Here is a 20,054-nt window from a genome sequence, read left to right as displayed (position 1 = left end):
AAATTTAAATTATTTTCTTAGTCTTATTTTTAATCCTATCTTTCAATTTGAAAGCATTTTGAGAAGGTTAAGCTATTGACCCCACCAAATGGAAAGGAAATCTAAACTCTTTTATTGTGATTTGCAATTTGTAAAACAGAATCTTTTAATTATGTCAATTTGAAGCAATGCAATCAGGAAAATATTAAAGACCAAATGCTCTAAATTTAATCCTTTTTAATATAGCATGCAAGCATTTTCTAGTAATCCTTTCATTGTAATCAAACAAATACAACCTTTTAATTTTTCTTTTCTATTTTCCTTTTTTATTTGACCATTACTTCTCTTAATTCTGATGTTTATGTGTCTGCTCATGCACATGTGAATCTTTTCAACAATAATTGTTTATTAATTTTATAACTTACAATCACATGTCATATTGATCTGCCTCATCTGAACTTTTTACTACCAGGATGATGAAAAATGTTCTGTCCAAGCAAGTAAGCATGAGAGAAGAGATGGGGAGGTGAAGGAGAAATGGCAGAGATTCTAAAGAACAGGGAGAACAGGAGGATCCTGTGGGGATTCTTAGAGAAACCAGAGCACAGTCAAAGTATTGTGAACTCCAAGTGACAACAAATCAGTAATATTTAAAGTTAAAATAACCTTAAGATGTTAAATACGAAACAAATACCCTCAACCACTTACCTTCTTCTCTAAAGCCTCACTCTCATTTGCCTTTGTCTTCTGTGGCACTGTGACTTGCAGAAACATGCCTTCAGAATCTGTGCTGGGTAAGAACATGCTTTGTTGTTGTAGTGTGTGTGTGTTTGCGTCCCTGTCATCAACAGTGCTCTTAGTTAAGCAAGTGTTCTTTTTCTGTTTGTTCTTAGGTACTAGCTATTGAACTAAAGAACCCTCATCCCTATTTTTTATTCTTTACTTCAAAACAGGGTCTCACTAAATTATAGAAGGGCTCACTAAGTAGCTGAGGCTGGCCAAGAACCTAAGATCCTCCTGTCTCAGCCTCCTAAGTACTGTGATTACAAGAGTTCACCACCACAGCCGGCTAATGGAGCATTCTTAACCTGAATACAAAATGGGGTAAAAACTTGTTAGTAAACTTACTTTTATGTGCCTACTCTTTTGGTCTCATCTAACAGATTTTCAAAAGCATTTTTAAAATGGCTGAGATAGGAACAATTTGATGTTTCAGCTCTACAAGATAATCCTATCTCTTTTCAGAATCAGGGTGGGTGGGACTCTGAGGAATGAACTGAGGTCGGTACACACCCACTTTTTCCCTCCGCCTTAGGATGGGGTGACCCAGGAAGACTGGCTGTGTGTCTGCTTCTAAGCCCTCGGGCTAAGGCTGAGCACTGGGTTCCGCTATCTCCTGGGTTCCAAGTCTGGGCTAGGAAAGAGCTGCATTACTCTGGAGGACTGCACAGGCAGAAGACCCCGGCTGGGGGTCAAGGAGTGGCAGTTCTTAAGAGCTGCGAGAAAGTGTTCCCCAGAAAGGGCCTGGCTCTGATCAAAGGCTGAAGAGAAAGGAGTAGAAGGCACCAGGTGAGTCGGAGTAGAAGGCACCAGGTGGACTCACCGAGGCTGGCCTGCAGCATTCCAATCCCGGTGAGGGCTGCGAAGAGAAACAACATGGCTCCGTTGGAGAAGAAACCAGCCGAGGATGAAGACCGTTGGATCCTGAGGCTCGCGAGCCGCCTGGGCCTGGCGGCCAGGGTTGCAGTTCCCAGGATGAAACAAGAACATACCCCCTCAGTGAGCGAATGGTTTGGGGTGTCAATGTTTAAACCCTATTATAGAGATAAAGGGGATAATAATAATGATTTGCTTTTTTTTTTAGTAATTGCATTTCCCCGCAGTTTTCTTGCATTTTTTGAGGGGGGGGGAGAACTAGGGATTGAACCCAGGGGTTTCTCCATTTGAGCTACACCCCTAGTTCTTTTTATTTTTTGAAACAAATTGCTGACGGTGTCTCTGAGTTGCGGAGGCCGGCCACAAACCTGCAATACTGCTTTCTCAGCCTACAGAGTACTGGGATTGCAGGCCTATGCCTACACTCTGTAGGTTTTATTTACTATGGTGCAGGAGAAAAAGCAAAATGAAAATGTCAGCTATCATGACTAGCAATTACCTATGTGATACTGATATGTCTTTACAAATAAGTAAAAATAAAGTGGAACCTGAGTAAGGCAGTAAGAGGACTTCTATTCATCTCTGTACCTTTCTTATAAGACTGAGTTATGACTGATGGTGGAAAGGGAAAGGAAGCTTTAAAATGCAGCCTCAGCTGGGCATGGTGGCACACGCTTGTAATCGCCGCGCTTTGGAGGCTGAGACAGGAGGATCGCGCAGGCTCAAAGCCAGCCTCAGCTACTTAGTGAGGCTCTCAGCAACTTAGCGAGACCCTGTTTCTAAATAAAGTATAAAATAGGTCTGGGAGTATAGCCTGGAGGTAGAAAGACCCTGGGGTCCACCCTCAGTGCCACCAAAAAATAAAAATAAATAAATAAATAATAAGTAAAAATGCAGCCTCAGTGTGTTTCATTAATGATTATTGTATGTTATAAAAAGCTGTAGAGATGAAAGTGGCAGCTAGACAAAGAGACAATGGAGAATCAGCACCACTGTGGAAGAAGAGCCTGCCACTACCTCCTTGACCTTCCCAACACATGCCTGAACTGTGCGTATCCAAAATCCAATGTACTTCTATATCTCTGACCCCAACTTTTTCACATCATTATTCCCTCTATATTGTAGGGATAAATTGTGTCCACGGGTACAAAATTAAATTCTGGTGTGGACTGAAACTTGGATCTGGTGTACTGATATACTTGGAAATCTTATTCCTCAGAAATTATGAAGAGTGATCTGAATGGCCCAAAATAAGTGACTAGCAATGAGGATGGGAGAGAAATTTGGTATAATCACCCGAACTAGTGTTTTTAAACAGCTTTATTAAGACATGATGCATATGCCACTCAACAATGGAATGATTTTTGATATATTCACAAATATATGCAGTCATAATACAGATAATTTTAGTCTCATTTTAGCACCTCAAAAAGAAAAACCATACTCTGTAACCATCACCCCTTCACCATTATTCATCCTCAGTATCTACTCTCTGTCCTAAATGACTTGGAAAAAATACTTTCTCTGGAGACATCCATGTTCTGGACATTCCATAGAAATAAACAATGTGATGCATGGTCTTTGTGTTGGACTTAATTCAGCTTGCTCAGTGATTTTAAGGTTTTTCTCTGTCAAAGCTGTATCAGTGTTTCATTATTTTTATAGTTGAAAGTATTTCATTGTGTTAATATATCACATTTTTATGAATATCTATCAGTCAATGGGCACTTGGAAAAGCAATCTCTGGATCTCTGTGATGAAGTTTTCTATCCCTATCCCAAGAGCATATTAGTTATTGATGGAAATTCTGTAGATCCTAGTCTGTCTCCAGGTAAGTATATTATTTATATAGTATGCAATATATATTTCATATACAATATATAATCCATACATAAAAATATATACCCATATATAGTGCTGAGTCAGATGCAGAGGTGCACCTATTTCCACAAAAGAAGGATGAGAAAAGGAGGACTGAAGAAAATCTTACCCAGGAAAGCTCAGCTTTTCATTGAAGATACTAGCAACTTTGGGTTTCTCAAAGGATAAAGGAATATCTTAGACATCAACTTACATGGGACCAATGAACCATCACCTGGAAACTGTACTGGTTTGGATTTAGAATGGTAACCAGCCTCACGGAAACAGGGTAGCAATGTTGAATTGCTAAGACAGGGTCCCTTGGTTGCTAAGGGGGTGTGGCTTTGGGGATTATGTATCTTTCCTTCTCCTCCTGCTCAATATCTTGCTTCCAGCCTCCTGATGTGAGGAACAGAGTCTGTCTACTTTTCTCAGTCTACTTCACATTGCCATGTGCTGAAATCTATAGATCCACAGTTCCACATGGACAGAACCCAGAATCTCCAGCAAACTGAAACCAAATAAATATTCCTTCCTCTATGTTGTGTGGAAAGTCATTTTGGACTATAGCAATCAGAATGTCAACCTTGTCAGACAAAAGAGGTTTCTGACTGGGCACTTAGTCTGAGCCATTCCTTTCAGATAGAAAGTATGCTAGTAACTTTCTGGAGACTCCAGGGCTAGCCTTACACATACTGATCCCACTCAACATTCCTGCCTCCATAAAGAGTAGATCAGAATTATCAGGAATTGAAGAGTTACAGGTTTTGGTCCATCTTGAGATGGGAGCATCTGGCATGGCCAGAGGCAGGAGCAGTGGACAATGGAATGTTTTCAGCTTGGGTTGCAAAAAGTTTCTGAGTGAAAAAGAAAGCAAAATTGTTTAATTCTGATTAAAAGATCATGACAGGTAGTAGAATCCACAAACATAAATTTGCATGTTTTCAGTCATAGGACTTATTCTGATTTATAAAACTGAAAGTGTTATGCCAAAACAAAACTAAAGAAAAACAGGCTCTTTTCACTCCTGGATCAGGTCAATTAATAACATATGTTTTTTGGTAAATGCCTTTTTTACATTATGGTTTCTATATTGTAATGTAGTTACTATTGTAAAATAAATATAGAAAAGTAGAAATTCTATTTTTTGGTTAATAATAGTAAATTAAATTTATAATGCAACTATAAGTACAGCAATTATCATAATAGGAAACCGGTTATAGCTGGAAATTTATGCCTGTTATAAAAGCTACATCTGTCAATGCATTTTATTTGGCCACCTTTTAAAGGTTCACCTTGAAAATCTGTCTGTAAGACATCCTTACCAACCCTGATCCAAGCACTGTCTTTTTGTTCCTGCATGGTGCAGTTGTTTCTCTACTAAATGTTTTCTCTGCTTCTACACTGTTCATTGTATTGATTATTTAAAATGAACCAGCCTTCTATGCAGCCATGTGCTTGTGCTTGGAATTGAAAATCATCAATAAAACAGAGACAGTATCCAAGACTTCTAAAACCTTGCATGAGTTCTACTTCTCTGACCTAACCACAACTGTGTCGCTCCTGCTAACTCAGCTCCAATGAACTGACTCCCTGTCATTTATCAAACATTGCTGACTTAATTTGCATCTGATCATTCATGTGATTCAAACACTACTACCTGAATATGTATATTGATAATTCTGCCAGCTGTATACATGTTTAGAGTAAATGGATTTTCAGCTGGAATTGAAAAGCTCTTCATTTTTTAAATACCATGACTGTGCAGTTTTATTAAAAATATGGCAGTGGATTTTTTTTAATTTAAAAATTTTTTAAAATTCAAAATGGGAACTTTGGAACCTTGTTTCCTTTTGATCTTCAGTGCTTACCTGCACTCTTTCTTTACATATTGTATCTTTTAGGTTTAAATAAAAGTTACATATGTATTGGCCCTTTGAAATCAAATGACTCCTAAACAGGGCACCTCCTTCAATTTGTTGGTGTACATATCTACTTGGTCAATAGGGCCTACTCTTTCCAGTTTCTGTCTCCACACTAGCTCCCCTATTGTTCTTCCCCTTCTCATATCTTCAGTATGACTAATCACCTTCCAATATACTGTATAATACACTTATATAGCGTGTCTGTTAGTTATGAACTAATAGCCTAAATCACAGTCTCAAATTCTTAAGGTAAACCTTCCATAAAGTACTATTGGCAGGAGTAAGGTATGAAAAAAGAAAAAGAAAACAAGTTGAGGAGTTTATGCTTTAGAGTTTATGAGTTGGTATAAATCAGGGAACTGGAAAGAACAATATTGAAGTAGGAAAAATAAATTTTACAGTGGGTGGTAAAACCTTGATTGAAAAGGCCCATATAATGGTGAGAAAATGGTTAAATACCACAAGAAGTAGACTATGGTCAAGTCCCCAGATTGTCACTGCACACATAAACTCTTAGTAAAGTTATCCAAGAGAAGGTAGAGATTAGCGTAGGTAGAAATAAAATTATTTTACATTGGCATTAGGATTTATAAGTATATTATTGATTGAAAGATAAAAAATGGACTTCTTGAGTTAATTTTATCAAGTAAAGTCAAATATAAGGAAATTTCACATAAAGAATTATATTTTTGTGTGTGTGTGTGGTAATGGGGTTCCTGGAAACCCTTCTACCTCTGGGCTACACTACCAAACCTATTTTATATTTTTTTTATTTGGAAACAGTATCTCTTAAACCAGCGAGGCTGGTTTCGAACCTGCGCAATCCTCCTGTCTCCGCCTCCCAAGCGCGAGGATTACAAGGGTGCGCCACCAAGCCTGGTGTGAATTAGATATATTTTTAATCTTTGTCTTGGTTGAATTTTTTAATGTTTCCATTTGATTACAGTGATAGACCTAATGTGGTAAATATATTTTCATATGTAAGTATAATCTTTGAACAGTAATATAGATAGCTATTTCATTCCAAATTTCTTTCTGACTTGGAGGAAGAATATATTTAGCACTTTGCCTGACATCTAATAGGTCCAAAATTAAGGAAATTCTATTCATTAGCCCAGTCATATTCCAGATTATATACTTTGAACTTGACAGTCTGATGCCTTAAACTCTAATTCCTAAGCTTACTAATATTCTGTACACATAAGTTATTAATCAACTTCTTTCTGTTTCTTTTTTTTATTTTATTTTTTATTGGTGCAATGTATTCATACATCATAATGGTATAAAGAAAATACTCTTGTAGACATACATGCACACATCGCCCAGTCAGCCCCCACCCGATCCCCACCCCATTCCATCCCCATCCCTCCTTCCCATGCTTGGCTTAGTGGTTGACATCTAGTATTATAGCAATTTATCCAAAATTAAAAATGATAATCTCACATAACAGTTTCATTTCTCTGATACCAAGCTTTTGATGACTTAAAGATAACATTTCAATATTTCTTTTTGCTTTCTTTCTTACCAGAGAATATTTTTTTTCTATTTTTTAGGTGAAACTATCATATATTTATATATTTATTTTTCAGAAAAAAATCTATCCTAATATGGAATATGGACTCTAGATACCCAAAACAATCTCGAAAAAGAACAAAGCTAGAAGATATATATTTTCTGAAGAGGAGCAAACAAGACAACCTAAGGGAGGAGAAAGGAGGGGAGAAGAGGAAAATCTGTAAAGCACACAATGTACTTAAATATATCGAAGTCAATCGGGACGGGGAGGGAATGGGGTGGGATTTGGGTAGGGGTTAAATCAGCGATAAGTACATGTTCGTACACACAAGTTTTTTACCCCAATAAGTTGTATGAATATAATGCACCAATAAAAAAAAAGCTGGAAAAAAAGAAGATATATATTTTCTGATTTCAAACCATATAAAGCTACAATAATTGAAACAGTGTAGTACTGTTCTAAAGGCAGATATATAAACCATTGGAGTTAAATAAAAGCCTAGAGCTAAATTCTTCCCTATATTGTCAAGTTATTTTTGACAAGGTTTCCACAAACATTTGGTGGGGGAAATAATAATCTTTTAACTAAATATTGTTGAAAAATAATAATTACATGAAAAAGAATAAAATTGGACCCTTACCTAATCCCATATACAAGTATTAACTCAAAATAGATAAATGACCAAAATATAAATCTTAAGACTATAAACTTTTAGAAGAAAATCTGGGTCATAAAACCTCACAACATTGAAATTGGCAGTGATTTCTTGGATATGATTTCAATGGCACAGGCAACAGAAGAGTATATAAACTCCCTAAAAAATAAAAAAAATATTGTATATCCAAAGACAATATAAACAGAGTTAAAAGTTACTAATAGAATGGGATAAAATATTTCTAAATGCTATATCTGAAGGTATATTAATATTCCAAATAGAAATTCTAAAAATTAACAACAATAAAGGCAAACAATACCATTTAGAGATAGGTAAAAGACTAACATAAATAATGAATCTCCACAGATAACCAATCTTAGTTGTCTGTTGGATGGAAAATCTTGTTTCTCTGGTTCTGGTGTGTGTTACCTATTTCTTCTTTGTAGTTAATCTCTGAGTATTTTCTCTAGCGCTGGTTTTGAAGACATAAATTCCTTCAGTTTCTGTTTGTCATGGAAGCTTCTTATTTCTCCATCTAATTTGATAGAAAGTTTTGCTGGGTAGGAAATTTTTGGCTGGAAGTTGTTTTCTTTCAGAGTTTGGAATACGTTACTCCAAGCCCTTCTGGCTCTCATGACTTGGTTTGGGAAGTCTGGAGTGATTCTAATTGGTTTGCCTCTGAATGTCACTTGGCCCTTTGTTTTTGTTGCCTTTAAGATTCTCTGCTTGGCTTCCACATTGGTCATTTTGACAATTATGTGGCGTGGGGATCCTCTTCTCCGATCCTGTCTAAAGGGAGTTCTATAAGTTTCCTGGACCTGTGTATCAACCTCTTGCTCTATGTTTGGAAAATTTTCTGCTATTACTTCCTTGAAGAGGTCATTGATCCTTTTGGTTTCACCTTCTTTTCCCTCCTCTATTCCAATTATTCTTGGGTTAGCTCTCTTAAAATGGACCCATATTTCTTCAATGTCAGATTCCTGCTGTCGGATATTTTTTTCTAGATTAGAAACTATGCGTTCATTTTTGGATTGATCATCTTCTAAGAGCAAGATTCTATTCTCCATGTGGTCTAATCGGTTGTTTGTACTTTGAATGGAGGACTTTACTTCATTAATTGCATCCTTTATCTCTTTTTGGCTCTCTCTGAATTCTTTCCGAAACACCTCTATTATTTCTACAGTTATTTTCCTGATTTGATCTTCTAGAAATCTCTGAATTTCTGTTTTATCGGGTTCTGATGTTGTGGGGTTGTGGGCATTCATTGCTCCATTGTTATTCCTCTTTCCCATGATTTCGGAAGTTTGTGACTTCTCTGGGTTCTTCCCTTGAGTCACTATGACTTCACTTAAGGTGCTCTGGATCTCGAGTCTGTGGTATCTCAGACCCCACTACTCCTTTACTGGGTTGTATCACAGAGTCTCAGACCCAGGGAGTTGATAGAGGCTGCTTTAGACTATGGGGGGTGCCAGGTTGGGCGTTCTCCTATGGTGTGATATCTCTTCAGTAAATTTTGTTTTTCTTTTTTGGTACTGGGGATGAAAAGTAGAGGTAATCTATCTTGGAGCTACATCCCCAGCCCCCCTACCCTTTTTATTCTTTATTTTGAAACAGGGTCTCACTGAGTTGCAAAGGGCCTCACTATGTAGCTAAGCCTGTCCAAAAACCAAAATCCTCTTGTCTCAGCCTCCTAAATGCTGGGATTCCAAGCATGTGACACCATGCCCAGCTGCCTGTTGTAATCATAAACCACCAGGAGCTGGGACTTACATTTATCTAGAAACACATGTCCGCAAGGCTGTCCTGGGAAGCATTGACTACCTTTGGAAGAATTTTTGCCCCTAAGCTTGGGAATTCCCCACTTTAAATTTTTAAACTTTTTTAAAAAAATTGGATCTTCAAGCCTGGACCACTGGAAATTACAAACTCCCAAGGCGGGCCACCTTGCTTTTGACAGCTTTTGTCTTGGAGGTTTGTGGTATTGTGTGAGCTGTCCCCAAACTCACGTCCTGCCTCTGAATCTCCCTGTTTCAGCAATTTTCAGCCTTGATCTGTTCTTCTTCTGAGTCACTGCATGGGCCATGGCTTTGGGGGGAGCTCCTGTTGCCCTGCAGCGGACCCTTTAAGAAGTCCTCCTGGCAGGTCTCTGGGTTCAGGAGGGATGAATGCTGCAGCCAGCAGCTACCCCATGTCCTCCCCATACATGAGTGACCTGCACACGGATGTCAAGAGGCCATGCTGTATGAAAGTTCAATCCTGCGGGGCCTGAGCTGTCCATCCAGGTTTATGAGACATGATCACCCGTAGCTCGCTGGGTTATGCCAACAGTCAACTTCCAGCAGCCAGCTGACACTGAGTGGCCTTGGTTACCATAAACATTGATGTGAATAAGAGAAATTCAATTTGCATCATGTGGTCTCAGGGGGATACCTCTTTGGGAAAATCTGGTGTGGAAAACGTCTTCATCAAGAACCTGGACACTATAGAAAACAAAGCACTTTGTGATACTTTCCTGCTTTAGGGAACATTCTGTCCTGCAAGGAGGTGTGTGATGAGGGCAGTTCAAAAGGTTATGCTTTTGTCCACTTTGAAATCCAAAAGGCTGCGGACAAAGCCATCAAGAGGGTGAAGGGCATGTGCCTCATGACTGAAAAGTGTTTGTGAGCAAGGTTCAAGTCTTGCAAAGAGTAGGAAGCCGAGCTTGGTGCCAAAGCCAAGGAATTCATTAATGTTTATATCAAAAACTTCAGGGAAGAGGTGGATGATAAGAGTCTGAAAGAGCTACTAAGCCAGTTTTGGGAGACCCTGTCATAATGATAAGAGATCCCAGTGGGAAATCCAAAGGATTTGGCTTTGCTAGTTAGGAAGAACAGGAGGATGCCAAAAGAAATCAGATGAAAAAGTCATATTTGCAGACCTGGCACAGAAGAAAGTGGAATGGAAGGCTAAACTAAAAAGTGAATTTGAGCAGCTAAAACAGGAGAGAGTTAGTCGATACCAGGGGGTGAATTTCTACATTAAGAACTTGGATGATACCAATGATGATGATAAATTGAAGAAAGAGTTTTCTCCTTCTGGATCAATCACCAGTGCTAAGGTAATGCTGGAGGTTGGAAGAAATAAAGAGTTCGTCTTTGTCTGCTTCTTATCTCCTGAGGAAGCAACCAAAGCAGTAAGAGATGAATGGGCATATTGTGGGCTCCAAGCCTCTTTGTGACTCTGGCCTAGAGGAAGGAAGAGAGGAACATTCACCGGACCAAACAGTATATGCAGAGGGTGGCTGGGATGAGGGCATTCCCAGCCAATGCCATTTGAAATCAGTTCCAGGCTGTGGCTGGTGTACTTTGTGGCAGCAGTTTCACAGGCTCAGTGAAGACTTTTATATTACATACCTAACCAGTTGGCACAGATGAGGTCTAATTCATGCTGGCAGCAAAGTGGGAGACCTCAAGGCTTCCAAGGAATGCCAAGTGCTATTTGCCAGTCTGGGCCTCATCCAATTCTTCACCATTTGGCTCCAACTGGGACTGAGTGCTGGGACTGCTTGGCCATATACTTTGGTGGGGCTGGTGCCACCCAGCAAGTCTGACTGACAGCTGCCAGTCTGGAGCTGTGCCTAACCTCACACCTCGTGCTGCAGTTGCTGCTGCCACTCCTCAGGCTGTGGCACCTGACAAGTATGCCTTCAGCATCTGCAGCCCTCACTCTGCAGTCACTGCAGACGCCCCAGCTTGCAGTCCACATGCTAAGACAGAAGTCTCTGACTGTATCCATGCTGGCTGGCTGCAGCTCTCTGCAAGAATAGGAAGAGCTGTTAGGAGAATGTTTGTTCCCACTCATCCAAACAATGCATTCAAAGTTGAGTGGGAAAATCGACAGGTTGCTGCTGGAGACTCACAACTCTGAGCTGCTGTGCATGCTGAAGTCCCACAATGAGGCTGTGGCTGTCCTTCAAGCTCATCATGTCAAGAAAGAGGTTACCCAGAAAGTGGGTGCTATTGTTGCTCCTCATAGACAAGGGGCAACCCATCCAAGTGCTAAATAACTCCTTACAAAATTTAACTTAAGGTTTGAAGAATTCCTAGCTAGTCATATGGACCTCAACATCAAGAACCACAAGTTGCAAAATAGGTCATTTTGTATCGAAAAGTCAGTTATGAAATGCCCAGAATTTTCAATTAAAAGAATATATTTTCTGGATTCTGGTATGACTCAGACAGTGTTGACTATTTTTGTATTGCAGGTTTTGATTATTTTTCCTCAAAAAAATTGTGTTTTTCTGATGTACCTAAGTTTTGTTTCTCAATAAAGAAAAAATTTCCATAAAGAAAGAAATGTAAGTGATAAATATGATACATATTTAAGAGATGGAAAGACCTGGAGAATATTATGTTAAGTGAGATCAGCCAATAACAGAAAGAGAAGGAAAATATGTTTTCTCTAATATACCCAAACTATGGAGTATTAGGAATACTAGAGGTTACTCCAGATAATGGAGAGGAAATCTCAGCAAAGCTAAAATGGAAGAGTAGGAGAGGAAGAAGGCTGGGGTTGATTAATGGAGGAGCTACATTCAAATATATGTAAAAGTATGAATAAAGTATGGTCAACCTGGACACTCATTGTTGGGAGGGGGAAGGGGATATGGGAAGGGAGAGGGTACCAAGCATAGTTCTAAATGTATGCCATTTTCAATAGATCCACATAAAAATAAAAAATGACAGATACAGAGCCAGATAAAAAGATTAGAAGACCGATTGGAGCTGAAAAGAGACCGGCTCATCTTGTGGCAGTGGGTGCTACAGCAGCGCCATCTTTCTTCACAGCACCAGACTTCAGAAAGGAAAAAGAAAACCAAGAACCTGAAGTGAGCAGCTTCAGACAATTGGGGTAGTAAGCCAACTGTTCTTCCTGTGTAATCACTGGCTTCAAGCTCCAGTAGTGGTGGCCAAGCTCACCACACCCTTCAGGGGACCAGAGCAGAGCTCAACACCAGAAAAGAAACCTGCCTGCCTTGCATCCAAAGGTGCTGTAATGGTGTCATCTTGCCTAACTGCACCCGACTTCAGGGATGATCAGGAAAACATCCAAGGACTTGAAGTAGGTAGCTACAGATCATCGGAATTGTACGTCATCAGTTCCTCCTTTGAAAACACGGGCTACAACTTGGAGCAGTGGTGGCCAAACCCACCACACCTTCAAGAGATCCATTCAGGCATGCACCAAAACCATAAGTAAAGTTGTGGTCTCCACAGGAAAATACTCAGTGTGCCCTCAGGGTCTTGCGCAGCTGTGATAAACTCCCTGGGTCTGAAACTTTGCAGTTCAACCCAGCAAAGGAGGGGTTTGATTCTACAACTTGCAGAAGTTATGGCTGAGCTTACCACATCATCCAGAGATTCAGAGCTGTGCTCAATAATACCATAAGTGAAGTCACAGTTCCTGTGGGAGAACACCAAGTGTGGATCCCCTAGGGACACATGCAGCCATGATAAACTAAAAACTTTTTCAACAAGACCCCAAAGGCACAAAAACTAGAAGGTGGATCAATACATGGGATTGCATGAAACTGAAGATCTTCTCTATAGCAAATAGAACTATCAAGAACCTCAACAGAGAGCCAACAGAATGGAAGATTTGTGCCAACTACTCTTTCAATAGAGTACTAATACCTAGAATATACAGAGAACTCAAAAACTCAGCACTAAGAAAACAAATAACCCAATCAAAAAATGGGCAAGTGAATTAAATAGACAATTCAGGATAATGGCAGAATTAGAAGCAAGATGACAAGGAGGCACCCGCCACACAAGAAAAGTGATTTTTGGAAGAACATTCCAGAAGAGATTAGAGAAAAGACCACTTCAGCCGTGCATGCTGGGGAGTCTTAACAACATACCTTGTAAGAAAAATGATCCGGGAGTGGTGAAAGGAGCCAAGCAGCACCAAGCGGGAAGCCCAGCCCCGCGTTCTGGGGAGCTCAGTGAGCCTGGCTTCCTCATTCCTCTATGCTGTGCTGGAGCTGTGGTGCGCTTGAAACAGCAGGTCCTGCTCTATGCAGTGAGGCTGTGGCTTCCACTCATGGAGGGGAGACAAAATCCTTTGCTGCTGAGTGCTCAATCTCACATCCTCTTCAAAACACACATACTGTCTTATTAAAAAATATTGGAGAGGAGCTAAGATGGCGTCGATGGCAGCCAGGATTCAGGAGATGCAGACAAATCATATCCATTCCATCTTGAAAAAAATCTCTGGGAAAGGGGACTGCTCCTGCCGCACATGCTTAAGAATTCTGGACATCATACCACGTAAAGAAGGTGCTCAGCAGAAAACCAGGAGGAAGGTGGCAGCGGGAGGAGCAGAGGCGGCCAGTATTTGGGAGAGGCAGAGATCTGATCCAATCCACCTTGATCTTTTGAAGAAATCTCCCCAAAGGTAGAATGCTACTGCCACACATGCTCGGGAATTTGGGACAACATGCTGTGTGAAAAAGGTGCTCAGAAGAGAACAGAGACGGCCATGGCAGCATCAGAGGTGGCCAGTATTTGAAAGAGGCAGAGATCCAATCCAATCCACCTTAAAATTTTAAAGAAATCTCCCCAAAGGTAGACTGCTACTGTCGCACATACTCGGGAATTCTAGAAAACATGCTGTGTGGAAAAGCTGTTCAGGAGAGAACCGAGATGGTGGCAGCAGTGGTAACCAGTATTTGGAGGGGCTGACAGATCCAGTCCAATCCACCCTGAACTTTTGAGGAAATCTCCCCAAAAGTAGACTGCCCCTGCCCCACATGCTCAGGAATTCTGGACACCATGCTAAGTGGTAAAAGGGTTTGGGGTGTATCAGAGGGAACCTCACATAGCTGTGTTGGGCTGCCATGCTGCATGTTCTGGATACATCAGCCCTCATGACCACCATGCTCCTCTGCACAGTGCAGAAGGCCAGGATGCAAGTGGAGCAGCAGAGCCTGCTCTCTGTAGTGAAACTGTGGACCTCTGCCTTCGCAGGGAGACAAAATTTATTGCCACTAGGTATTCAGGCTCCCTGCTTTTTCAAAAGACATGTACTGCTTTCTAATATTAAAAACAAAGAAAATGAAAGAACGCTGGGCGTGGTGGCACACGCTTGTAATCCCCGCACTTGGAAGGCAGACACAGGAGGATCGCGCAGGTTCGAAGCCAGCCTTGCTGGCTTAAGAGACCCTGTATCGTCCCCTAAGACTCCGACCCGCAGGGGCTTAGAGAACGACACAGACACCTCTTCAGCTGAAATATGAATTCTTTAATGGATCCTTAATGTCTCAATATATCTCTCTAATATATCTCTAATATGTCTCTGAATATCTCTCTCAATATGTCTCCTAATATGTCTGACAATATGTACAGCAAGCACAATATATACCAGCATCATAATCCCTCCCTCTATTCCCTACCAACCCCAAGCTTCCCACAGCTAGGGCATGCACATTTCTGACTCTCTCATAGGCAGGCTGGTGGTAGCATGAGGTGCTGCGTCACTGATCATTCTGCAGGCACGTAGCATAGCACACTGCGCGTGCTCAAGGAGATGTCCATCTTGTGAGTCTCATGACTTGGCTGCAAGCCTAGGCGCCATCTTGAGTCCACGCTGGCAAAAAGCCTGGGTGCCATCTCGGTCCAGCCGAGTGGGCCCCGACAACCCTGTTTCCGAATAAAAATATTAAAAAATGGGTGTGTGGGAGTGTAGCTCAGATGTAGAAGGGTTTCTAGGAACCCTAGTACCACCAAAAAAAAAAAAGGAAGAAAAAAAGGGAACATCTGGAGATGACCTGCTCACAATGACAGAGAACAGTGTCCGCTGCACAGCAAGGTCGGTGCCAGGGCTAGCAAGCCCAGGATCAGAGCCTGCCATGAGGCAAGGCCATTGCTGACACCAGCGAGGCCAGGATAGAAGCCTGCTGTGAGGCAAGGCTGGTACTGGGGCCTCCGAGGCAGGGATCAGAGTCTGCTGTGCCGTGAGGCTGGTGCTTGGGCCACCAAGGCCAGGATCGGAGCCTGTCATACGTCAAGGCCTATGATGGGGCCTCCAAGGCCAGGATCGGAGCATGCCAAGGGGTGAGGCTTGTGCCAGGGCCAGTGAGGCTGGGATTGGAGCCTGCCCTGAGGCAAGGCTGGTTCTGGGGCCTCCAAGGCCGGGATGGGAGCCTGCCATGAGGCAAGGCCTGTGCTGGGGAATCCGAGGCTGGGAGCAGAGCCTGCTGAGGGGTAAGGCCAGTGCTGGGGCAAGTGAGGCTGGGATCAGAGCCTGCCATGAGGCAAGGCCGGTGCTGGGTCTCCGAGGCCAGAATCGGAGCCTGCCTAGGGGTGAGGCCCATGTCGGGGCCAGCGAGGCTGGAATTGGAACCTGCCACAAGGCAAGGCCAGTTCTGGGGCCATGGAGACTGGGATCAGAGTCTGCCAAGCCCCGAGACCAGTGGGATCAGTGCCTACAATGGGCATCCACAGAGAAATATCACAGAAAATAAAAAATCAGATGCTTTCCCTAATATGCAAAAACTAGGAAGAAATGGGTAATAGGAGGAAATCTAGTTGAAGAAAGGGCCCTATGGAGGAACAATTAAGGTGACCTATCAGAGGGAATGGGAGGCCATTCATCTTAAGGAGATGGAATCTCCTTAAGGCACACAACATACTTAAACAAATATATCAAAGTCAATCACTAAATCAAGAATGGGATTGAGGGAGGGGGAGGGAATGGGATCGGGATTGGATAAAGGATAAATGGATGATGTGTGCTTTTATATCCTTACAAGTCTTGTCTGTAATCTTTCACTTGCACAAGAGTCAATTCAAGATGGATCAAAGATCTAGAAATTAGACCAAAAAAACATTTGCAATTACTAGAAGAAAACAAAGGACCAGCTCTCCAGCATATAGGCACTGAACTCAACTACCCTCCCTCAGTTCCACAAGGCTACAGGTACTTAACCTTTTCTGTTGTATAGACTATTGGCAGTATGGAGCTTTAAACACCTTCTCAGAATAATGCTTATTTTTGTGGTACTGGGGATTGAGCCCAGAGACATTCTATCTCAGAACTATACCCCATCGCAATATTATTTTTTATTTTGAAACAGAGTCTAAATTGCCAAGGCTAACCTTGAACCTGCAATCCTCCTGTTTCAGCCCCCTAAGTACTGAGATTACAGGCATGTACAACTGTGCCCAGCCAGAATGTTTTTCAAAACAGAATAATGTTTTTGAAAGCTTAAAATATATAGCATTACAAAGAAAACCTATTATATTAAAATATAGTAATCAAAAATTAAAAAAAAAAACTTGTGATACAGTAATACATGCTTCTTTCTCTAGCAGTAGGCCTAACAACTGGCTATAATTTAGTAGTAATGAATATGAATGGCATTTTTTTTTTTTTTTTTGGTGGTACTGGGGTTCCTGGAAGCCCTTCTACCTCCGGGCTACACTCCCATACCTATTTTATACTTTTTATTTGGAAACAGGGTCTCTTAAACCAGCGCGGCTGGCTTCGAACCTGCGCGATCCTCCTGTCTCCGCCTCCCCAGCGTGGGGATTACAAGCGTGCGCCACCACGCCTGGCTATGAATGACATTTTCAAATATGTATGGCAACTATTAATGTGTTAGAAATATATCTGATTTCGTGCCGGGCGTGGTGGCGCACGCTTATAATCCCCACGCTTGGGAGGCGGAGACAGGAGGATCGCGCAGGTTCGGAGCCAGCCGCGCTGGCGTTAAGAGATCCTGTTTCAAAAATATAAAATAGGTCTGGGAGTGTAGCCCGGAGGTAGAAGGGCTTCCAGGAATCCCAGTACCACCAAAAAAAAAAAAAAAAAAAAAAAATTACTTTGCCTTGTTGCTCAGATTCATAATAGAAGGGAAGGTTAAGTCTCATTGAGAGATTAGTGCAAAGAAAGATGTAGGGTTTTTTTGTTTGTTTTTGGTACTGGGGATTGAAGCCCAGGGGTGTTCTACATCCAAACTACATGCTTAGCCCTTTTGATTTTTTATATTGAAACAAGGTCTCACTCAGTTGCTGAGGCTGGCCTCAAACCTATGTCTCTTGATAATATTAACTGTTTTTTTTTTTTTTTTTTTTTTTTTTTTTACGGTACTGGAGATTGAACCCAGGGGTATTCTACCTCCGAGATATGCTCCCAGCCCTATTTCATATCATGTATTTTGAAACAAGTTCTCACTAAGTTGTGGAGGGCCTAAGTAGCTAAGGCTGGCCGTGAGCCTGTGATCCCCCAGTCTCCCAAGTACTGGGAAGCGTGTGCCACCACACCCAGCCTATAACCGTTTTCTTAACCAAGTTCATAGATCCCCTGAATTGGGTAATCCATGAACCCCAGGTGTAGAATCTCTGCATTAGGCTGGTGGAAGTCCCCTTACTACCCCTTTGCCTGGGTAAATGCTGTACTTATATCTTCATTTCTCTCTTGTAGATCTTGATGCAAAATTTCATCACTAAACTCATTAGCCTTTCATATATTTGAAAAAATGGAGGGGGGGGGTTCCTGAGGATCGAACCAGGGGCATTCTGCCACTGAGCTACACCCTATCTCTTTTTATTTTGAAGCTGGTTGTCTCTAAGTTCCTGGAAGTCTTACTAAGTTGCCAAGGCTGGCCTCAAACCTGCAATGCTCATGTCTCAGCCTCCTGAGTACTGGGTTACAGGCGTCACCACATCAAGCCTGTTCATACATTTGCAAATTAAAAATTCTGATTTGTGCTCTTGTTGGTCTCCCTGATAGATGCTCAGCCGCTTTAAATCGGGCACTTTCTATTCTGAGTGCATATGTCGAGGCTCAGGAAATGATGCCCCCAAATTCTGGAGCCTTGGGCGCTGAGAACTTGGGAGGCCTCAGAAGCAAGCCCCTGTGACCTTCTTCCGTCTCTTGTTCCGTGTCTTTCTTCCCTGAAGCCAGTCACAGAAATTAAAATTCTTCTTCCCAAGGCAGAATTAGAAACTAGAAAGAGTCAGTTCCATAAGACTTTCTTTCAGGAAACATTCCAGAGAGGCCTGCCCACATCCAGGAGGAAGGAATCTCCCAGCAAAGGCCAATAAGCGTCGGAACAGGCAGGCCTTGCTGGGCCGCTCGGTCCTTCTGTCCTATTTTGGTATATCCCTACATGGCTGCCCGTTCTTCCTCAAACATGAGTATAAAATGTTTTCACTGGGTGGGTGTTTGGATTTTCCTTCCTTCCCTTTCATATACTGAGAATTGAACACAGGGTCACTCTACCACTAAAGTATACCCCAGCCGTTTTTTAATTTTAATTAATTAATAGAAGTGTTTGTGGGGAGGGTTTACTAGGGATTGAACCAAGAGGCATTCTACCTCTGAGATATACCTCCAGCCCTATTTTATTTTTCTTTGAAAACAGGGTTTCACTAACTTGCTGAGAGCCTTGCTAAGTTGCTGAGGCCTTCCTCGAACCTGTGATCCTCCTTTCTCAGGCTCCCATGTACTGGAATTAAAGACATACAACTTAGTAAGACCTCGTTTCCAAATAAAATATAAAAATAGGTTTGGGAAGCATAGTCTGGAGGTAGAAAGCCCCTGGGTTCCACCCCCAGTACTACACACACAAAAAAAAATATGTGTGTGTGTGTGAATCAATATAGGTTGAACCCAAAGCCTCCACCCCTGGGCTCACCCCTAGCCCCAGAATCTACATCTTAAATTCTCCACGTGACTGGTACATACAGTAAGGCCTTAGAACTGCTGCAGAAAGTAGCTCAGGTTGCTTCTGCCCACTTAGCATAATAAAGAGCTTCATGAAGAGGGAGACTCATCACTACATATCTGCCTTGTTTCCCACCACATACATACTAGCAACCCTGCAAACTTCTCAGGATGGCTGCACGGCCCAAAAAGGAGCCAATAAAGTCCTGCGTTACCCGGGGCCAGCTAGCCTCCCAGACCTCTATCTTGCCCTTGTGTTCTACATGCGCCGACAGCTGGCCCAGTTCCTGCCTTAGGACCTTTGCAAAGCTGTCTTCCCCACTGGGAACCCCTTTCCTTGTGACCTTGAACATCCAGCTTGCTATTTAGATCTCAACCTAAGGCTGTCATCTTGGTGAGACCCTTCCAGGCTCCAATGCGATCACTGCCTGGCAAGTCCCCCTGTTCTAATTCTCCGCAAGGCATTTATGACAGTCTGAGCAGGGACGGTGACTGTCCCATTTGGGACTGTTCCCTAACACCTCAACTGTCCCTGGCACACTCGAGGCTCAGTGTGTATGTTTAGTGAGAGCTGAAGAGGGTAAGAACTCTCTGGAAACCATAAGGCATTAGGTGGTCACCAAATGCTTTCATTCACATAAAACCTTCTTTGAAAGCAAGAGCAATGCATGATGGATTATTCTCCCAGCCTACATTACGTAACTAAAAATCTGCTGGCTTCATGAAGCAGGAAGCCATTGGAAGGCAGGCTGCT

The 20,054-nt window shown here is 42.0% G+C and overlaps 1 protein-coding gene and 1 pseudogene across 2 annotated transcripts in view; one reads left to right on the top strand and one right to left on the bottom strand.

Moving 5' to 3' along the window:
* The window catches only part of LOC308273170 (disintegrin and metalloproteinase domain-containing protein 18-like), a gene marked incomplete at both ends in the record, with an annotated part of 167,211 nt that extends 166,428 nt beyond the window's left edge, over positions 1-783 (bottom strand). Inside the window, one exon of the mRNA XM_080710264.1 lies at positions 688-783. Coding sequence (XP_080566390.1) covers positions 688-783 — 96 coding nt within the window. The remainder of the gene's footprint in view (positions 1-687) is intronic.
* An 8,969-nt stretch (positions 784-9,752) lies between these two features.
* LOC308273169 (polyadenylate-binding protein 4-like) lies at positions 9,753-11,636 on the top strand (annotated as a pseudogene). The gene has a single exon. The product of its transcript is annotated as a polyadenylate-binding protein 4-like (transcript).
* Positions 11,637-20,054: the final 8,418 nt, after the last annotated feature.

This window comes from Muscardinus avellanarius, assembly GCF_963383645.1.
Source record: "Muscardinus avellanarius genome assembly, chromosome: 14".
In the NCBI taxonomy this organism is placed as follows: Eukaryota; Metazoa; Chordata; class Mammalia; order Rodentia; family Gliridae; genus Muscardinus; species Muscardinus avellanarius.
The sequence above is the reverse complement of the archived record's forward strand: the minus strand, read 5'-3'. Positions and strand labels throughout refer to the sequence as shown.